General features: G+C 46.9%; 1 protein-coding gene across 2 annotated transcripts in view; it reads left to right on the forward strand.

The window, feature by feature from the left end:
• The window catches only part of DNAJC6 (DnaJ heat shock protein family (Hsp40) member C6), a 191,160-nt gene that overhangs the window by 161,980 nt on the left and 9,696 nt on the right, over positions 1 to 19,484 (forward strand). For both annotated transcript variants that reach the window (XM_075557188.1, XM_075557190.1), the window contains exons 9-15: positions 3,278 to 3,357; positions 4,351 to 4,544; positions 4,653 to 4,733; positions 6,931 to 7,356; positions 12,192 to 12,326; positions 15,155 to 15,223; positions 16,095 to 16,229. In XM_075557188.1, coding sequence (XP_075413303.1) covers positions 3,278 to 3,357; positions 4,351 to 4,544; positions 4,653 to 4,733; positions 6,931 to 7,356; positions 12,192 to 12,326; positions 15,155 to 15,223; positions 16,095 to 16,229 — 1,120 coding nt within the window. The remainder of the gene's footprint in view (positions 1 to 3,277; positions 3,358 to 4,350; positions 4,545 to 4,652; positions 4,734 to 6,930; positions 7,357 to 12,191; positions 12,327 to 15,154; positions 15,224 to 16,094; positions 16,230 to 19,484) is intronic.

Here is a 19,484-nt window from a genome sequence, read left to right on the forward strand (position 1 = left end):
GCGATGCAGGAAGCATCTGATGAAGATGGAAGGAATAACAGTCATTACCTGAAACCCAATTGGTTGACATCAAGCATTTCAGGAGGGAGGGTATGGTTTTTAAAATGTTAGTATTTAAGGAAGAAATCCAAGCTACCCTGAGGGCATTGTGCAAAACAACATGATAAATACCAGAAATTGCCAGAATACCGATTGAGACTACAGGAGGATGCAATGCAAGAAGCACTCTGTCAATGCCAAGTAATTAGAAAGATTGCTACCTTGCCAATGACTACCAGACCCATTCTAACGAAAAATGATCCAACAGAACACAGAAATGATCAAGCGATGTCATTACTCTCACACATCGGTGACATTTTGCAGAAGAACACTAGTTGCAGCAGTATATCAACAGGGAGCTGCCAGAAATTCCAGCTAGCCTCAGAAGATGATGTTGGATGAGGGATAGCCGTTGTTGTTGTCAATTGGATCTGGCCTGAAAAGCACATCATGCCATAGAATTGCTGGTCTTGTTAACTACACAAAGACATTTGACTGTATGGATCATAGAAAACTGGACAACATCGCAAAGAATGGGATTTCTGAGCACTTCATTGTGCTCATCCAGAACCTGTACGTAGATCAAGAAGAGGCACCTGTTCAAACAGAACAAGGAATTGCTGCATTGTTTAAAATCAGAAAGGCATGTGTGTCAGGGTTGTGTCCTTTCAGCATGCTGTGCAGATAACTCTAGGAGCTGGACTCCATGAAGAAGCATGAGGCGGCAGGATTCGAGGAAGCCGCATTATCAACTGTGATATGCAGACGATACAGCCTTGCTTATTGAGACTACAGGAAAATGGAATACGTTCTTGATGAAGCCCAAATCTCCAGGCTTCAATATGGATTACATCTTACCATAAAGAAAACACAAATCCTCACATTTGGACCAACAAGCCATATCATGATACACAACAAGAAGTTGGAGCTTGTGGAGGATCTCATTTTGCCCGAGTTCACAATCAGCACCCATGCAAGCAGCAGTCCGGAAATCACCATTGTATTACATTGGGCCAATCTGCTGCAAAATAGCTTATAAAATGTTAGAAAAACAAAAATGTCATGTTGAGATCTAAGGTGCACTTGACCTAAGCCACGTGTGTTCAATTTTACCCTCATACTCAGAGGAAAGCTAGACAGTGAATAATGAAGGCCAGAGAAGAATTGATAACCTTTGAAATAGTCTTTGGATGAAAGAATATGGAATATATTTCATGAACGCTCAGAAGAAGGAGCAAGTCTGTCTTGGAAGAAATACTGCTAGTATGCTCTTCAGAAGTGAGGATGGTGAGGCGCTGTCTCAAGTACTGAGGACACGTTGTCAGGAGGGCCAGCCCTTGGGGGAGGCCTTCGTGTTCGGTAAACTGGAGAGTCAGTGAGAAAAAGGAAGGTAAGCAACCATGTGGACTGACACAATGGCTGCAACAGTGGGCTCAGATGAGGCCAAACTGTGAGGATGACACCGGACTTGGCAGGGCGTGGTTCGGTTCATGAGTCAGAATTAGCTCATGACATCTAACAAGGACAAGAACAAGCGGCACTATAATTGGAGCAGCTTACTTTTAGCCAGTGTTGCTTCTGCACCAGACGTTAATCCGGGCTTGCTATATCAGGGCCGTCCCTGAAAGGCTAGAAAAAGACTGACTGCTCAGTACGACTGGATGCATTCACCAGGTGGCGGTGGGTCCTTCTGGGGAGAGAAGGAATGGCATGAGTCGCAGTATGGCATTTTCAGGTGAGGAAATGGCTTGCTGAGTCAAAGTTCATGGAAAGCAGAGGCTAGTAATGAAGCCGAGCCAGTTTAAGAAGAGAGCACCTGATGTTCATAGTGAACAAAGATGCTGATGCAGAAACAGGTGAAGGTGAATGGCTCTCCAAGGTAGACACTTTGGATCAGACTGTTTTCACTGATTGTTTGCATTGTGCTTTTCTCATGTGTGTGTGTTTTTTAATCTCTTTTGGGGCTCATACAACTCTTAACACCATACCTACATCAGTTGTGTGAAGAACACTTATACATTCGTTGCCCCCATCATTCTCAAAACTCTTGCTTTCCGCTTGGGCTCCTGGAATCAGCTCCTCATTTTTCTTACCCTCCTTCCCTTCCCACTCCCCCCTCACTCATGAACCCTGATTATTTATAAATTATTATTTGATCATATCTTACACTGCGTGGCGTCTCCCTTCACACACTTTTCTGTTGTCCATCTCCTAGGGAGGAAGTTATATGTAGATCCTTGTAATCGGTTCCCCCTTTCTATCCTCCTTCCCTCTTCCTGCCCGGTATCGCCACTCTCACCACTGGTCCCGAGGGGTTCATCTGTCCTGGATTCCCTGTGTTTCCAGTTCTCATCTGTACCTATGCATCCTTTGGTCTAACCAGTTTTGCAAGGTAGAATTGGGATCATGATAATTGGTGGGGAGGAAGCTTTCAAGAACTAGAGGCGGGTTTTGAGTTTCATTAATGCTACACTGCACCCTGAGTGACTCATCTCCTCCCCACTACTCCTCTGCAAGGTATGTCCAGTTGTCTACAGATGGGCATTGGGTCCCCATTGCGCATCCAGAAACTATATCTTTTGATAGCCGGGCACCATCAGTTTTCTTCACCACATTTGCTTATGCACAGGTTTATCTTCAGCAACATGCTCTTATGTGCCACTTTGTTTGGTAATGTCGAGGCCATCTGCAGTTTGATGCGCATATTATCATCTCTGAAGGTCTATCTGGATAAGATAGGTTAGATAAACAATGTGGAGAAGAAAACAATGGGACCAATGGTCGGGGGTGGGGGAGTGGGACATGGGATAGGCGGAGGTGGGAGAAGGGAGGAGGTTTGGGCCAACCCAGTGACAAGGGAACAAGGAGTGGTTCAAAACCAGTGGCAGGGAGGGGATGGGAGGACTGGTAGGGAGTGACCAAGGGCAGTGTAACTGAGCGGAATTACTGAAACCAGAATGAAGGCTGAACATGGTAGTGGGACAGGAGGAAAGCGTAAGGAAGTAGAGGAAAGAAGTAGGAGGCAAAGGGCATACATAGAGGCCTAAATACAGGCATGCACATATGTAAATATATTTATAATTGAGGGGGAAATAGATCTATGTGCATATATGTATATGTTTAGTAGTAGGGCAGCAGGTGGACTTTGGGCCTCCATGCGTGCATTCCTTCAATACAAGAACACTTTGCTCAGCTAAACGATCATTCCATGATACCCACCTTCTCGTGTATTCTTTAGGTGACGAACACACAGATATTCCAGCTTCAGTTTCATACTGGATTCATACCATTGGACACAACAGTTTTAAAGTTTACTAAGTAAGTACAGCTGAAAGCCCTTTTCAATGCGGATATGAAATGCTGGGAGCTCTTTAAACCTGTGCTGCGTCCTCTCCTAGAAGCCTGTGCTTCTGGGTCATTGAGTATAGCTTTCTGCGCTTTGAGGCTGGTTGCACTGTCAGTCCTTCAGTAAACTATCTGACAAATCAAGTTCATAAAGAAGGGTCCAGAATTGCATATGAGAGAATCAGCAGCAACAACATATTAAAACACTGATAGTTTGTATCTGTGTAGCTCTTGATGCTTTTCAGCCACGATGGCCATCAAATTGAGCAAAGACCCATCATAATCAAGTTTTAATATTGACTGAGAGCTTTTCTGCCCCAGACATGAACTCTGAGTTGCTATCTCCTTCTGAGATCTGGGGGATTCAGTGGGGTGGTTCAGGTGATATAGGGAGTTGCAAGGCTAGTGTTGGGATAGGCATGTGAAGGCACAAGACAGTGACTGTGGGTCTAATCAACTCAGCTGACAGCCATGGAGTCCATAGGACTGATAGAGACCCTGTAGGGCAGAGTTCAACTGCCCCTTTGGGTTTCTGAGACTGTAAATCATTATGGAAACAGAATGCCTCATTTTTCTCCCACAGGGCAGCGGTGAGTTTGAACGGTTGATCTGGTGGTTAACAGTCCAACACAAACGTACTACACCACCAGGGCTCCTTATGGACTTAGTACTTAATACCACCTTAGCTACTGTTCTCACCATACCAGCATATACGAGCTGCATGCCTTCCAGAATACATTCACATGCAGCAGCACCCAGATCCTCCGAGTGAGCAGTATTTTACCACCTTTTGTGAAGGAGATGATGAAACTGAAGCTAAAAAAAAAAAAAAAAAGTAAAGTGATTCATTTGGTTACTAACTAAGCCAAAAGTTAGGCTCAGCGTCAGTGCAAGATGGTCCTGTGTTGAGAGTCATACTCATGCCGTGGCTTTCCTCTGGTCGTCTCCTTTTAAACCCCTACCCAGGCCTGAATTGGATGCCTGTGATGTGCCAGAAAAGTACCCTCAGCTGTTTCAGGTGACACTAGAAATAGAACTACAGTCCCAGGACAAGGCAGTAGACCTGACTCCGCCCTGGGACCATTACTGCACGAAAGATGTCAATCCCAGCATCCTTTTCTCTTCTCATCAGGAGCAGCAGGACACTCTGCTCTTAGGAGGTAGGTGTCCCTGCTGGTTCTGCTCTTCAGACTGCGGCCTCTGCGTTACTGGCCACACTGGCTTCTTTCTTGGGTCTCAGTGGGGCTGCACGGTCTTTTGTCTTGCAGGGCAGGCTCCAGTGGACATCCCACCGGACAACCCCCGGCATGTTGGCCAAAGTGGCTTCTTTTCTTCTCTCTGCTGGCAAGGTACGTGGTTCTCACACAAAATTGCCTCATACAAAACAGCACTCCAGGACTGCCCAGTGTCCCCTGTCATCCACACTGTCCCTGCCCAATCCTTCTTCAAACCAACCAACTTCTCCCCAACCTTTGTTAAATTTTTGAATATTTAGCTATTTTGATTGTGGCAATTAAGGAACATATGCCATGAAAAGTAGAATTATTTTGTTGTAAGTTTGAGAGAGAGACTTTTGCCAGCCATCTTAAAGAAGAAAAAAAGCTTTATGTCATCTCCATGGGATTTCTTTCAATGAATTTTCCATGAAGAAATAAATAAGCATTAAGTTCCCACAGTAAACACAGTCCATATACATCAGCAGTGTATATGTATGAATCCTAGGACACGTCAACAAAGACGTGGCTTTTTCTATTGTTCTTGCATTCACGAGTATATTGTGGTGAGAATCTGACAACACAGCATTCACCAATTCAACATTCACCTTAACAGGTGCAATTCAGTGACACTGATTACATTAATCAGGGTGTACAACCATGACCGGTATCCATTGCCTAATTTTCCACCCCCCAGAAACAGATGCTCAGTGCTTTCTAAACATCCCTCCCTCCCACCCTTAGTAACCAGTAATGAACTCTGGCCTTTATGCATTTGTTTATGCTAAACCTCTCGGGGTCCTACAATATTTACCCTTCTGTGATGACCTGCTCTCACTTGCCATAGTGCTTTCATGCATCCGGTGCGTGCATCCGGACTCCGTTTCCCTTTATTGCTTACAGGCCACAGTGTGTTTATCAACCCGTCTGTCGATGGACCTCGAGGCAGCTTCCACCTTTGTGAATGGACTTGCAATAATTGTGGCTACAGATTTCCTCCCTTTCAAATTCTTGGGAACTTTTACTCTAGTACAAAATTCTACTCTTCCCAGAATTAGAGTTCTCTCTGTGTGCTATGTTTGAATCACATCTTTACTATACAGGTGCCCAATCTTTTCCCAGAACTCTTAAGAGTCATAAGTATTTAGGAATGGATTATATTTGTGTGTGTGTTTTAAATGGTGACGTGGTCCATAAGCTCTATTCCTTGACATCCCCAGAGGCATCTCAGACAATACGCGGCAATCAAACACAGTGTTTCTTCAGTGAGGTATATACACACCAACCCTGAGTGAGATATGTGAAGACAATCAGTACTGTCACATCGATGCTGGCTTTTATGTCAAATGGGCGTGGGCCCCAACTGGGAAAACCTTGCTTTACTGACTTCAGAATTGGGACCGAGGGGATTGTGTTATCTGTATTTGGTTTGAAATTGGGTCTCTTCATCTGACATCAAAACAAGATAACATGGCCTCACAGGGAGATCTGCCTCAATGAGCCTGGCAAGACATGCGCCAGCCTCCCCACTCCTTCCCCAGACAAGGCCTCTTTCCCGCCGCCCATTTATGTTGAAAGTGTCTCCTTTCAAGTCGGTGTAGGTCCCTTTCGAGCATAGCCATTCTCCCTGTTGGCTCCTTAGACGTGTGGTCCGTGAGGTCCACGCCTGCTCGAGAGTGGGGGAGCAAGGCCTTGCTTGCAGCTGGGGAAGTAAAGACTCTGAGAGCTATCGGCCAAGGAGAGGGTGGGAAAGGAGTGGGAAAGAAACAATGAGAAAAGAATGGAAAAGAAGAGTCATTGTGATAACTCTTTGTCCTTAAAGCATTTTCCATATATTGCCTCACATAATTCCCACAGTAGTTCAGCCCGTGAGCTCCAAACACCCCAAATTCACTGCCAGTGAGTCCATTCTGACCGATGGGGAGCCAGTAGGACCGGGGTGTTTCTAGACGGTCTCTCTTTAGAAAGCTTGGTTATCCCCATTTCCCTGAGGAGGACATAAAGGCACAAGTAAAGTGCCATGTCAGGGGCACACAGCCACAAGCAGCAAAGCTGGAATTCCGCCCAGGGCACCTGGCTCCAGACAACCACTCTCCACGCACCACGACGCAGCGCTGCCCGTTAGGTTAGCTAGCTGTGCGCTCCACAAAGGTGAATGTCATCGTGTGGGCAGGGAAAGCGGTCGTCCATCCCTCCATCCCTCCAACGGCAAGGGCCAGAAAGCCTTTTGGGGAAACCTGTCTCTGACTAGAGCGATGTACATCTAACACACCCCAACAGTCACCACTGTGGTCGCTAACTAACCGTGCGTTGGCATACCGGCCTTCTTTAGACCAGAAATCCGAGAAGTCGCTCTGCGAGGAGGACCACGCCGCCCTCATGAATCAGGAGAGTGAGCAGTCAGACGATGAACTTCTGACGCTGGCGAGCCCACACGGCAATGCCAATGGTGACAGACACCATGGCGCCAGGAAACCGAGCAGAAAGCAGCGGGAGCCAGCTGCGCCCGCACCGCCCGAGGACGTGGACCTCCTGGGCCTAGAAGGGTCAGCAGTCAGTAAGACCTTCTCTCCGTCAGCGGCTCTTCCCACCAACTCTGAATTGCTGAGTGACCTGTTTGGGGCAGCTGGCCCTGCCCAGGCTGCGCAGGCAGGGGTGGACGACGTGTTTCATCCTGGAGGACCCACGTCCACCCAGTCAACACCACGTCGCTCTGCCACCTCCACCTCTGCGTCGCCCACCCTGAGAGTGGGAGAAGGTAAGGGTTTCCGGGGAGCCCTGTGCTTTTTGGTGTGGAATCAGGGCTCTGGGGCCAGGCAGAGAACTGAACTTCCTTAAGCTAGACTTTTCCAGTTTCCCCACAAGAGCAAATAGACATGTTGTCGATTCTGGAAGGACAGTACTACAGTCACGAGGATTTGAGCGCCTTACCCTTCTTTTAAGGGACACCTGTCCCTGAGCTGCTTCAGTTACTTCTGCTTGGAAATGTGGAAAGAGGAGCTATTATTAATAATAACAGCTAACCTTTATGGAGTACTTAACTCCACTGCCATCGAGCTGGTTCCCACTCCGAGTGACCCCGGATCGGGTTCCCAGGCTGCAAATCTGCACAGAAACAGAGAGCTTCAGCTTTCTCCTCTGGAGTCGCTGCTGGGCTTGAACTGCCGGCCTTGTGGTTAGCAGGCCGATGCTTACCCCACAGTGTTACCAGGGCTGCTTATGAAGTAGTTACTGCTTACCAAATAATCTAACACTAAGAATGGATTGAATTCTTATGAAAGCCCCCGCATAGGTGCTATTACTTTTCCCCAGGAGAAAGATGAGGCTCTCTCCTCTCATACAGATCAACAGTCTCAGAAACTCCAAGTTGCTGCTCTGTTCTCTGCTCTGTCCACGGGGTCCCTGTGAGTCAGAACTGACTCGGTGATGCGAGGTTGGTTTTCGATTTTATCACCTCTGTGTAATCGTTGAGGAAATGGAGGCTTAGAATTAAATTAGTCGTATAACTATAGAGTGCTAGTGGCTTAGTTACTTAATTTGGCAGTGACAAAAATGCCACAAATGTATGACTTATTTTCTCATGGTTCTGCGGGTTAAAATCCCCAAACAAGGTGACAACCATGTCGATTCCTTGTATGAGCCTTTCTCCTAGCTTCTGATCTTTGTTCCAGTGGCTTTTGATAGTCTTTTCTTGTAGATGAGGAACCCTGGTGGCTTACTGGTTACATGACAGGCTGTGGTCGGTCCACAAGGTCAGTGGTTTGAAACTGCTGTTGCTCCGCAGGAGAAAGATGAGACTTTGTACTTCACACAGAGTCAGAGCAGTGGTTCTCAGCCTGTGGGTGACGACCCCTTCGCAGGGGTCGCCTAATGCATCCTGCATATCAGATATTTACATGACGATTCTTCACAGTAGCAAAATGACAGTTATGAAGTAGCAATGAAAATAATGTTATGTTTTGGGGTGGGGGGCACCACAGCATGAGGAACTGTATTAAAGGGTCATGGCATGAGGAAAGTTGAGAGCCACTGAGTTAGAGGAAACCCACAGGGGCAGTTCTACCTGTCCTATGGGGTGGCTGTGAGTCAGAATGGAAACGGGCTTGGATGGCACAGAGTTTGTCGTCCTGCCTCACGTGTCACCTGTCCCCCCGTGTGTGTCTGTCTGTGTGCGCGCGTTCTGTTCTTTTTATAACTCATAGGGGAGTAAGTTTCGACCCTCCCTACTCAGTATGAACTAATGTGCATAATATGGACGACCCTATTTTACACAAGATCACACCCACAGGCAGGTTTAGGATGGCAACATATATTTTGAGAAGCTACAATTCCACCCATAACAGTTAGTAATTAATGGGACCGCGTTGATAACTAGGCCATTTGACTCCATGTGCCTGCACAGAATGATTGTGGTGAGCGAGCCCCATATACTGCTCAGTTAGTTTTACATTGTGGTGAGCGAGCCCCATATACTGCTCAGTTAGTTTTGCAGTGCTCATCTCCAGACCCAGCCCCTTCTGTGACGAGTCAGGCACAAGCGGGTGACGTTTGCCCACAGTGTAGCTGGCTGAGCAACAATCCTCTGCAGCTTTGGTAAAACCAACTCAAATTAGTCACCTTTGTTGCTGCCACTGTGAACCATGAGGGCCTCACATTAGGAGGGAACAGCAACAAAAGGGTCTCAACTCTTCAGGCCTAGAGTGTCCTGTGAGAAACATGTTTCCACGCTTACTGTTTTCACTTCTCAAAACGCTTCGGGCTAGTCTTGACCTATGCTCGTGGAGTGGTAGGCATTGGTGATGAGTGGTTCTCCAGGTCATGGAATGCACACACTAAGAAACCCAGGGCCCTGAGGTGCAAAGCAGCACTACTGGCTCACCAAAATCAATACAAAGAAATCCCCCAAATCCAAGAGTGCATGCTTATACTTAAGAACTGTGGACCTTGCATGATTCCTGAGAGGCCCATCTACCTAGTTTTGTAACATGTCAGAGCAAGAATGGTCTTAAACATCAGTTAATTCTGTGCCTCAATTATACACAGATATATTGGTTCGTTGTCTGAAGACAGAGTTGGTTATGGCCTAGAACTCAAGTAGTTTTACTCCCAACAGTAGCAAGAGCACGGGGTAGATTCAAAGGCCTGAATTTGAACCCCAGGGCCAACATTTAGCTGTTTAGCCTTATTTGAAAATGGCAAGCTTTTCTAGCTATAAACTGGAAGTAATGCCTACCCATTGGTATGATTTCAGAGACAGTTTTACGCTTTTCTCTTGCGTTGTTGGGCAGTTGACTTTTAGTGTATTGTAGAATGGCCCCAATGTAGCATAACCCATTGCCATTGAGTTGAATTGTGTTTGATCAAGTTTTCATGGTCTGATTTATCAGCCATAGATTGCCAGGCTTTTCTTCGGATACTCCTCTGTCTGACCTTGGATCATCAACCTTTCTTGAACTGCCAAGAACTGCCCTGCGTGTTTGTATCACCCAGGGACAGATGGACATAAGCTAGTATTAAACGTGTACAAAGTCATGGTGAGAAGACTCCAGTGTCTGTGGGGAATCAAAACTGGCTGTGGAATTGTTGATGCAATCTTGGGGCACCATTCCTATAACAATCTCAGTAATGCCATTTTACTGAAGGGTTAAGATTTTGTGAGTGTAAAATGAGGTAAGGGATATAAATTGTGTAGTTAGGTTTCTGAAACCCACTTGATCCTACACAAGACCTCAATGCTGATAATAAACTAACTGCCCCTGAGTCAATTCTGACTGATAGTGACCCTGTAGCATAGGGTAGAACTGTCCCTGTGGGTTTCTGAGCCTGTAATGCTTTGCAGGAGTAGAGAGACCCGTCTTTTTCTCATAGAGGGACTGCATTGTTTTGAACTGAACCACTCAGCCACCGGGGCGGGGCGCCTTCTGCAGATAGTTAAGAGAGCATGAATTCGGCAATTGGTGCCTGCAAACATGTTAGGTCATTTATCCAACCCAGAGTTTGATAGTTGGATTTATTCACTAACTTGTTTGATTTGGGTTGTCTATTCCGAACATATGCATAAGGTCGCTACAGGTTGGAACCGACTCGATGGCACCTTACAACGACAACTCCTAGGATGACTCAGTCTAACTTCAGGAGGCCGTCAGCCTGCTCACCTGAGTTTCATCTTGCTACAGGTTGCTAAAGGGAGTTGTGTGCCTGTCCCAGTAACACTAACCACATTCACGACCATCGAGTCGATTCTGACTCCCAGCAACCTTCTGGGGCAGAGTAGATGTGCCCCGTGAGTTTGCGAGTCCCCATCCCAATGGGGGTAGAAAGTCCCAGCTGTCTCGCTCGGAGCAGCTGGTCTTTTCCTGCTCGCCTCGGGGGTAGCAGCCTGGAGCATAGAGAGGCAGTAAAGAGGCTGCATTCGTGCAGCTGTGCCTATTTTCTTCACGCCCATGTTATGCATGGTAGGGGTAGGAGACGCTTTTAGAAAACGTCCTGGAATTTGGAGTCAGAGGACCTGATTATGAATTCCAAACTCTTATTCCTTTGGCCCTTGGCAAGAAACCTATCCTTTCCAAGTCTCAATTTCATCATCTGCAACGACAAAGATAATGCTACCACTTTGTCTGATGGGGTGTGGAGGCTCTAGGGAGGTCGTCCTTACAAGAGACGGCATAAACCTCAAAACGACACGTTAGGAGCTGCTGTGGCGGGGCTGCGGGTAAGCTGGACTTCCCCCTTTGCGCCTGTGTTATCGCCTCCGTCGTATCTCCTCCCTCGCCTACTTTCTGACAAGTAGTTGGAAACAGGGCTTGGGTGCTGTAGAACAGGAGGCCTAATGAGAACCCAGTTTTTGTCACTTCACTTATCTCATGTTCATTCAGCTTTCAAGTGAGCCAGAGCCCACTAGCACTAAAGCAAACAAACTGGACCCTGTGGTTGCCCACCGATCGACTTGGTAGGAGCGCCCCACAGCCTGGCTTCTGTCTACTGGTTCAGTCAACGTGTTTTCATCAAGCCCCCTCTAAGTTTGTTTCAACCGTGACTCTTAAGCATGGCTTAAGGGTGCAGTCCCACACCCTCCTGTCGGTCTGTCATACCGTGGTGACGTGTGTTTCAATGCTGTTGGAAGCTGTGCTGCTGGCGTTTGAAATACCAGCAAGGTCAGGAGTGGGAGGCACTTTTAGAAAATGTCCTGGAATTTGGAGTCAGAGGACCTGATCCTCTTGACTGCTCTGTAAGCCCGACTTCACCTATTTCATGCCACTAAGGTGGCATAAGGCCAGATTTTCACAGCAATTGAGGCCATCTATAGAGTTGCAGTGAAAGGCCAAAGGGACTCTTATTTATACAGTCTGAGGTTCATCTAACAGGTAAATCCAGGCCCCTCTATTGTCCACAAAGATGGCCTGGTTCCTGGGTGGCATCCAATCTTAGGAAGTTTGATGGGTTGGAGTTGTTTGGTCCTGTTGAGCATCCAGGGAGGCAGGCTTCATCATGATGCTTCAGGTGACTCACCTAGGGCAGGGGTGGCAAGTCTTCAGTCTGTATCAGATGAATGAACTAAAGCTGAAAAGAATACAGTTTCCCTTTGTTTCCTAGGTGCCACCTTTGACCTGTTTGGAGCACCTTCGAAGCCACCAGGTCACGATTTGCTGGGATCTTTTCTGAACGCAACCAGTGCATCCAGTGATCCCTTTCTCCAGCCCACAAGAAGCCCCTCGCCCACAGTGCACGGTGAGGGAGGATTTTTAAAAATCATTTTATTGGGGGATCGTACAACTCATCACAATGCATACGTACATACCTCCATTGTGTCACGCATATTTGTACATTTGTTGCCATCATCATTCTCAAAGCATTTCCTTTCTATACTGTGTTCAGTGTCTGCAAGTATTGGTAGGATATAAAAATATCCCGTGAGTGCTTTTGGAGGGGAAAATGACAGACTGCTTCTCTCTTCTGAGATTGACAGTTCCTGCTAAAAGCTGTTTTGTCCGTAGGGTTTTTATTGGCTTGGTTTCAGAAGTAGCTCTCCAGACCTTTCTTCCTAGTTTGTCTGATTCTGGAAGCTCTGCTGAAACCTGGCACCAGTGTTGACCTTGCTGGTACTTGAAGTGCCAGTGACACAGCTTCCAGCATCACTGAAACACACGTCACCACAGTATGACAGACTGACAGGAGGGTGTGGGCCTTCAAAGTATTTCATTCTGTGACACTTAAAGTCAGCAGAGATCGTAGCCAACTCAACAGCCAAACAAACCAACAGCGCTGGTGAATTAACTTACGTGAAATCAGAGACGAGAATGTCAGGTGGGTGGAAAGAGAACCCCAGAATGGATGGCATGAGAACGTTCACTCGTGAGGAATGTGACCAGTGTCATTGGCCAACCTGTGTGGAAATTGATGCATGTGTGTAAACCTTCCCTGCAAACACAGTAAAATATTCTGTTAAAGCATTAAACTCTAAATCTCTGGAATGCCTTGCAGGACAGAAACCTGCATCATTGTGTTTTCCTTGGCTGTCTTGATACTTTGTGACAATGGGTACCTGTTCCGTGTGTCTGACCTGGAGTGACATACTCTGCGTCATGACACAGCATGTGCTGTGCACTCACTTAGGAGTCCTGGTGGCGGGGTGGGTTATGCGTTGGGCTGCTAGCCTCAAGGTCAGCAGTTTGAAACCACAGACCACACCACAGGGGGAAGATGAGGCTCTCTACTCCCCTAGAGAGACAGTCTCCCAATCCTACCCTGTCCCTGACGGCCACTTGGGACTGGAATCGACTTGATGGCAATGAGATGATTATTCTATATACCGTATGAAAAACACTGCCACTTTTAAAATTTTATTTTTAACACTGCTACTTTTAATTGGCTGGAAAATGCCTCTAATTGGAAAAGTCTTTGAAATGTGGAAAAACTGCAGATCTTAAAATTAATTAGGCACAAGACTAGCATTCCACAAAACTGGTAATTCACAGACTTGAACCTGTCGGCCTAGTGTTTTATAGCTGTTCTGTCCAGCCATTGTCCACTATCCTCACGAGGCTGTAAAGTACTTGAAATGCAGCCGTTTGATTTGAGATATAGCCTAAATATAAACTATGCACTAGATTTGAAAACGTAGTAACAAAAGAACATAGTATATTTGCCACATCTTAAAGTAATATTTCAAATATATTGGGTTAAATGTAATTACAATGAATATCACTTGTTTCTTTTTACATTCTTTAATGTAGCTGCTAACAAAAACAAACAACAAACCCACTGCCATCAAGTCGATTTTGATTCATAGTAACTCTCTGTAGGATTTCCGCGACTGCCATGTCCATCTTAAGGGATGCAGAGAGTCACATCTTTCTACTAAGGAGTGGCTGGCGAGTTTGCAGTGCTGACCTTGTGGTCAGCAGTCCAGTGCTTAACCCATGGCACCACCAGGACTCCTCACATAGCTGCTGGACAATCGAGAGTCGTTTGTGTCACCAACATTCCATTTCTCTGTTAAGTTTGTGGAAAGAGTAGTAATCTCATCTATATGGAAATGCAGAAGTGTTTTATGTATGTAAGACTGATTAAAGCTGGGGAACTGGAAAATTGTACACAGCTCATTCCTGATACAGAAGGCTGTGGAACAGCCTTGGCTTACCCGAGGCCTAGAGGCGGATGCATGGCTGCAGTGTTTCTGAGGTTTTCCACAGAATACAGTCTAGATATCAGCTTGACTTCATGGGAGTATTGCTGATGCAAAGGGAAATGAGTTGTATAACACTGGTCAATGTATAACATGGCTAGAAACTAGAAATCAATATATTAAAAACCTTAATGGGTGAGGTCATGTGGTTTTAATTTTTTTCATGTGGTTTTTAATCTATAACTCTTTGAAGTGGGTTCATAGATCCTCACCCCTCACCCATGCTTAGTGTTCACTTAAAAAGGTCTCCTACTTGGTTGTCAGTTAACCAGGAGAGGAAGGATGATGCAAAGATGCGAGTGAAGTCTTTACTCAGTTATCACCTTTTCTGATTACTCTATTTCAAAGCAAGGAGTATGGGGGAGAAGAAAATGTTCTAAAATGGATGGTGGTAAAGATTGTACAGTTCTTCTTGATATGGTTGAACTGTTGAATTGTATGATATGTGGATGCAGCGCCAATAAAACTATTAAAATATAAATAAATCACTAAGAGCATTTTGCAAGAGGTGGGGGAAAGATGAATAAGATAGCTTTTGTCTCTAAGGAACTCACAATGTAATGAAAACACAGCGCCAGGTTTGTGGGTTGAGCACCTGTTATGTGGTGGGTGTGGAGGTAAAATACAGGTGAGCCAAAGAAGGAACAGAGACAAAAGATACAGTTTCGGTCAAGCCACGTGCAAATAGCACAGAAGGAGGCACAAGACACCAAGTGCTGTGAAACTGCAGGGGGAATCCAGAAAGAGGAACGGACGCCTTGGCAGGTCGTGCAGGCCTCGAGGGAGAGATGGCGGCATTGTCCTGCATGAAGTCAGGCCAGTGGATCTGAGCGCTCTCATTCTCACAGTTTTTTCTTCTCCCCATGGGCAGCTTCTAGCACACCTGCTGTGAACATTCAGCCAGACGTTTCAGGAGGCTGGGACTGGCATGCTAAACCAGGTAAAGCTCTGCAGGTGATTGGGGGTACATATTTAACCAGTTGCTACACACAGCGTATCCTGAGCACATGCACAGTGTTCTTATTGCCCGCCCTTGTCATTTGTGTTGCTATTCCTGAAACTGCATCGTGTCCCTTCTTTTCCCTTTGCCCTTGATGACATGCTAATATTATACGTTGTGCAACTTTCCTAACTTGGCTGAACTCCTGCCTTGATAACAGAATCAGAGTGATCTAGGTGTAGATCCAGCTCTACCAGTTCTTGACAAGCCCTGGTCTCAGTTCTCTTATCTGTAAATAGGGATAATTGCATACCCAGATACACACACATGGCCACACGCGTAGACATCCATACAGAAACATAGACACACCCACTCACACGCATATGCATGGACGGACCTACGCAGATCCATACAAACACACACGTACACACAGATTCACACAAGAGGTCACTTTCACAGCAGCTCTCTGAAGCTGTTGGTGTTTCCTCTTTTTTACAAATGAGAAACGTTTGATACTCAGGTAAGGGGCCGGAAGGAACATCCCAAGGTCACTCTGCTAGGATGTGGCAGGGCCAGAGTTCGGATCCAGCTCTCACTCCAAGCCAGCTGAGCCCCTTAGAGAGCATGAAGTCAGGTTCTGTGGCTAGAAGAGTTCACAGGTGTGGTCAGGAAACAACCGGGCCTTTTCTGTGTCCTGCCCCGGCTGCAGCCATCATTCGCTCACTCAAGTCAGAGAAACAGGGCCTAGCAGCGTGTTACCCATGCCTAACCCTTGACCTGGTGTGTCCAGGCCAGGCGCTCTGAAACTCTGAATTTTAGAATTCATCTTCAAATGACAGCCTCATGTTCCATGATGTTGTTTTCTTCTCAGGAGGTTTTGGAATGGGAAGCAAGTCTGCTGCCACCAGCCCAACCGGATCTTCACACGGCACTCCCACCCATCAAAACAAACCCCAGACTCTGGACCCCTTTGCTGACCTTGGGGCACTTGGTACAAACTTAGCAGGTTAGGATCCATTTAACATTGACTTATGGCTACAGAGCTTCAAATCTAAATATTTAGTGTAACAATGAATTGGAATTATTACCTGGGACCCCAAATAATGGGTATTAAGCTATACTCTGAAACTTGGGACTGATCTTAAAAACAAAAGAAAAAAAAAGGCATCAAATATTGAGTTGGGAACATTTGTCAGACCTCTTGCGAATGCTGCTTTTACACTGCAACAGTCGCTTCTCGGCCTTTTGGCGACGACCAAGTGTAGACTAAAATAAACAAACTCACTGCTATTGAGCTGGCTCACGGTGACCCCATAGGACGAGGTAGAACTGCCCCTGTGGCTTTCTATAACTGGAACTGTTTATGGGAGTAGAAAGCCTCATTTTTCTCCCAGCAAGTGGCTGGTGGTTCTGAACTGCTGACCTTGCAATTGGCAGGTCAGCTTGTAACCATGACACCACCAAGGCACCTTGCACTAGCAACATGAATAAAGCTAGAGCTGACCACAGAGTTCGGCGGCAGCAAAGGTAAAGTAGGGGCAGTAGCGAGAGTGGAGGCTGGTCGAGCGGGTTCCGCATCGGAACAAGGGCGAGCAGTCAGGAGATTTTAACTCTGAGGCAAGGCCTCTGAGGAAAAACTACATCTCCAAACAATATAGCTGCAATTCAGATGAGAATAAAAGACAATGTCCTTCCTTTCAAGGTAATTTCACATTAAACAATGCTCATGTTCACATTAGAACAGTTCTTCCTGTAGATAGTTGTATGTAATTGATCTTGTATGTGGCTTGGGTATTAAAAGGGGGGGGGGCAAAATCCATATCCCTTACGTTGAGTCTAGTGCAGCCCCGGGGGCAGAGTGGGCTACCACGTGTTGGACTACTGACTGTGCGGGCAGCCACAGCTCGATAGAAAGATGAGGCTTCCTACTCTGGTAAGTATTTCACACGGTCAGAAGCTCACGGGCAATAGCGCTGCTCTGACCAATTGGTTCTGTGCGAGTCAACGTCACCTCAGTGTCAGTGCGTTGTGAGTTCATTCCCATGCATAGCGGCACCATGTGTTACAGGGTAGAACGGCCCCACCGGGGTTTTTGTTTGTTTGTTTTGTCTCCCTGTAATCTTTTCCAAAGCAGAGTGCCAGGCCTTTGTTCTGCAGCACTCTGGGTAGTTTCCAACAGTCAATCCTTCAGCTAGGTACCAATAGCAAACTGTGCTCGGCGAGGACTTGCAGGCTCCCTAGGTGATTCTTGTGTGCAGCCGAGTTTGAGCACCACGGACGGCCTCAGCTCGGAAAGGGACAGATAGCCGTGTGAAGTTTAGCTTCTGCTCTGTGCTTCTCCCGTTCTCTTCAGCTACAATCAGAATTGCTTAGCACGAGTGGGTCGAAGGGTAGACGTCAGAAAGTGCAACCACACGGATGAGCCCCCGCAGAGCAGGGTCAGCATGGCCTGTTCAGCAGTGTGCCTGCAGCCTGGCACGCAGAAGAGCGTTATTACTGAAGGGGTCAGTTGACACGTATGTGAGAATATGGGCTTTAGTTTAGTACTTTAGACTTTCCACAGCTACAAAGATTTTAAATAACAAACCCCTGTCATCGGGACGAAAAGATATGACACCTTCTTAAAAACAAAGAGTGGAAGTCCAGTGTGGAAGACACGCTCAGTCTTAGTGTATGTTGACGTGCGGGCGGCAGGAGGGCACCGCAGGGTCACAGGAAGAGTGGCATCGTGCTCTGAGTTTCCGATGGAGAGGGGATAGTGCCGGGCCTCAGAGGACATGCCCTGTCTATTGAGCCCACGATGCACCTGGGGAGAAAGGCCTGGGGATCAGCTTCTGGAAAAGCTACCGCTGGAGACCATGGAGGATCATTCCACTGTGGCGCACACGGGTCCCTCTGCGTCAGAGTCGGCCTGGGGGCAAGTGGCTGTGACAGAGCAAGTACCATGTGAACTTGCATCGCTGTTTTATATTCACTACCTCTCAATTCAGAATCCGTGACGCACTCTCCCATAGCCATGCTGTCTTTACCACCGAAGTCAAGTCACTGACAGAGTCAATTCTGACTCACAGCGACCCTGCAGGACAGGGTAGAACTGCCCCTGTGGGTTTCTGCCACTGGAACTGAAAGCCCTGTCCTTCTTCCTCACTGCGCCTGTGAGTTTTGAACTGCTGATCTTGCAGCTAGTAGCCAAACGCTTAACCACTAGGCCACCAGGGCTCCAGACCCTTCTCCAAGACTGGCGATTTTTTATGTCACAAACAAGGAGACTGAGGCTCAAAGAAGTGACATTTTTCACCATTTCAGAAGAGCAAAGATTCTTGATAGCATGCTTTTAGCTGTATTCCTAGTGCTCAGCACAGTGTCTGGTATATAGTAGGTGCTCAATAAATACGGATCAAATGACCATCTGGGCCCATATGGGAGTCCTCGAGCTGAGACATCAAAGCTGGTGGCGGGGGGGGGGGGGGGGGGAGGAGTCATCAACTCTAAGGACCAGTAGACAGCGTTCTCAGTGGGGATAGAAAGAGGACGCCCAGGATCAGAACAGAAAGAAAGCGCATCTACAGAAACAGGAGACGTCAAAGGAAGAGTGGTGAAAGGATTTGGAACAGGATCAGTGATTAGGCCGATGAAGGATGGGGCTGCAAAGGAGCATGGGACTTGGAGGGAGGGCCCATTCGCTAGCTCTGTGTTCACTAGCATGTCAGTAAAACTTTGTGAGCCTTGACTGCCTCATCACTAGAGTAGAAATACCATGTTCTTTTCAGGGGTGTTGTGTTGATCAAAGGCAGTAATGTACACAAACAGCCATTAGTAAACGCTAAAGATCCTTGGTAGTGCTGCTGGGTAAGCTCTGGACTGTTCACTGCAGGGTCAGCAGTTCAGACCCACAGCCGCCCCTTGGCAGAAAGATGAAGCTCTCTGAACCCATGGAGTTACAGTCTTGGAAACCCTATACAGGGCCGATGTGAGGCTGGATCAACGTCATGGCAGTGAGCTGGGCCACGTGCCATGAGACACTAGTTCTTTTGTCATTGTCATCTTGGCCTCCCATTTCAGCTGCTTACTGCGCCTCTTCAGCACAAGCCACGCCTGGGCTTCTGGGTATTTTGGTCGCAACCCAGAATGCGGACCCCGAGTGCTTGGAGGTTAGGAAGTTATGAAATCAGGATTCTACTTGAACCCCTGGCACAACAACTTGAATAGGATCCTTCATCTCGATCAAAGTTGTCAGAGTATTGGCTCAATTTGTACTCTT

The sequence above is a fragment of the Tenrec ecaudatus genome, chromosome 1 (assembly GCF_050624435.1).
Source record: "Tenrec ecaudatus isolate mTenEca1 chromosome 1, mTenEca1.hap1, whole genome shotgun sequence".
NCBI classification, from domain to species: domain Eukaryota; kingdom Metazoa; phylum Chordata; class Mammalia; order Afrosoricida; family Tenrecidae; genus Tenrec; species Tenrec ecaudatus.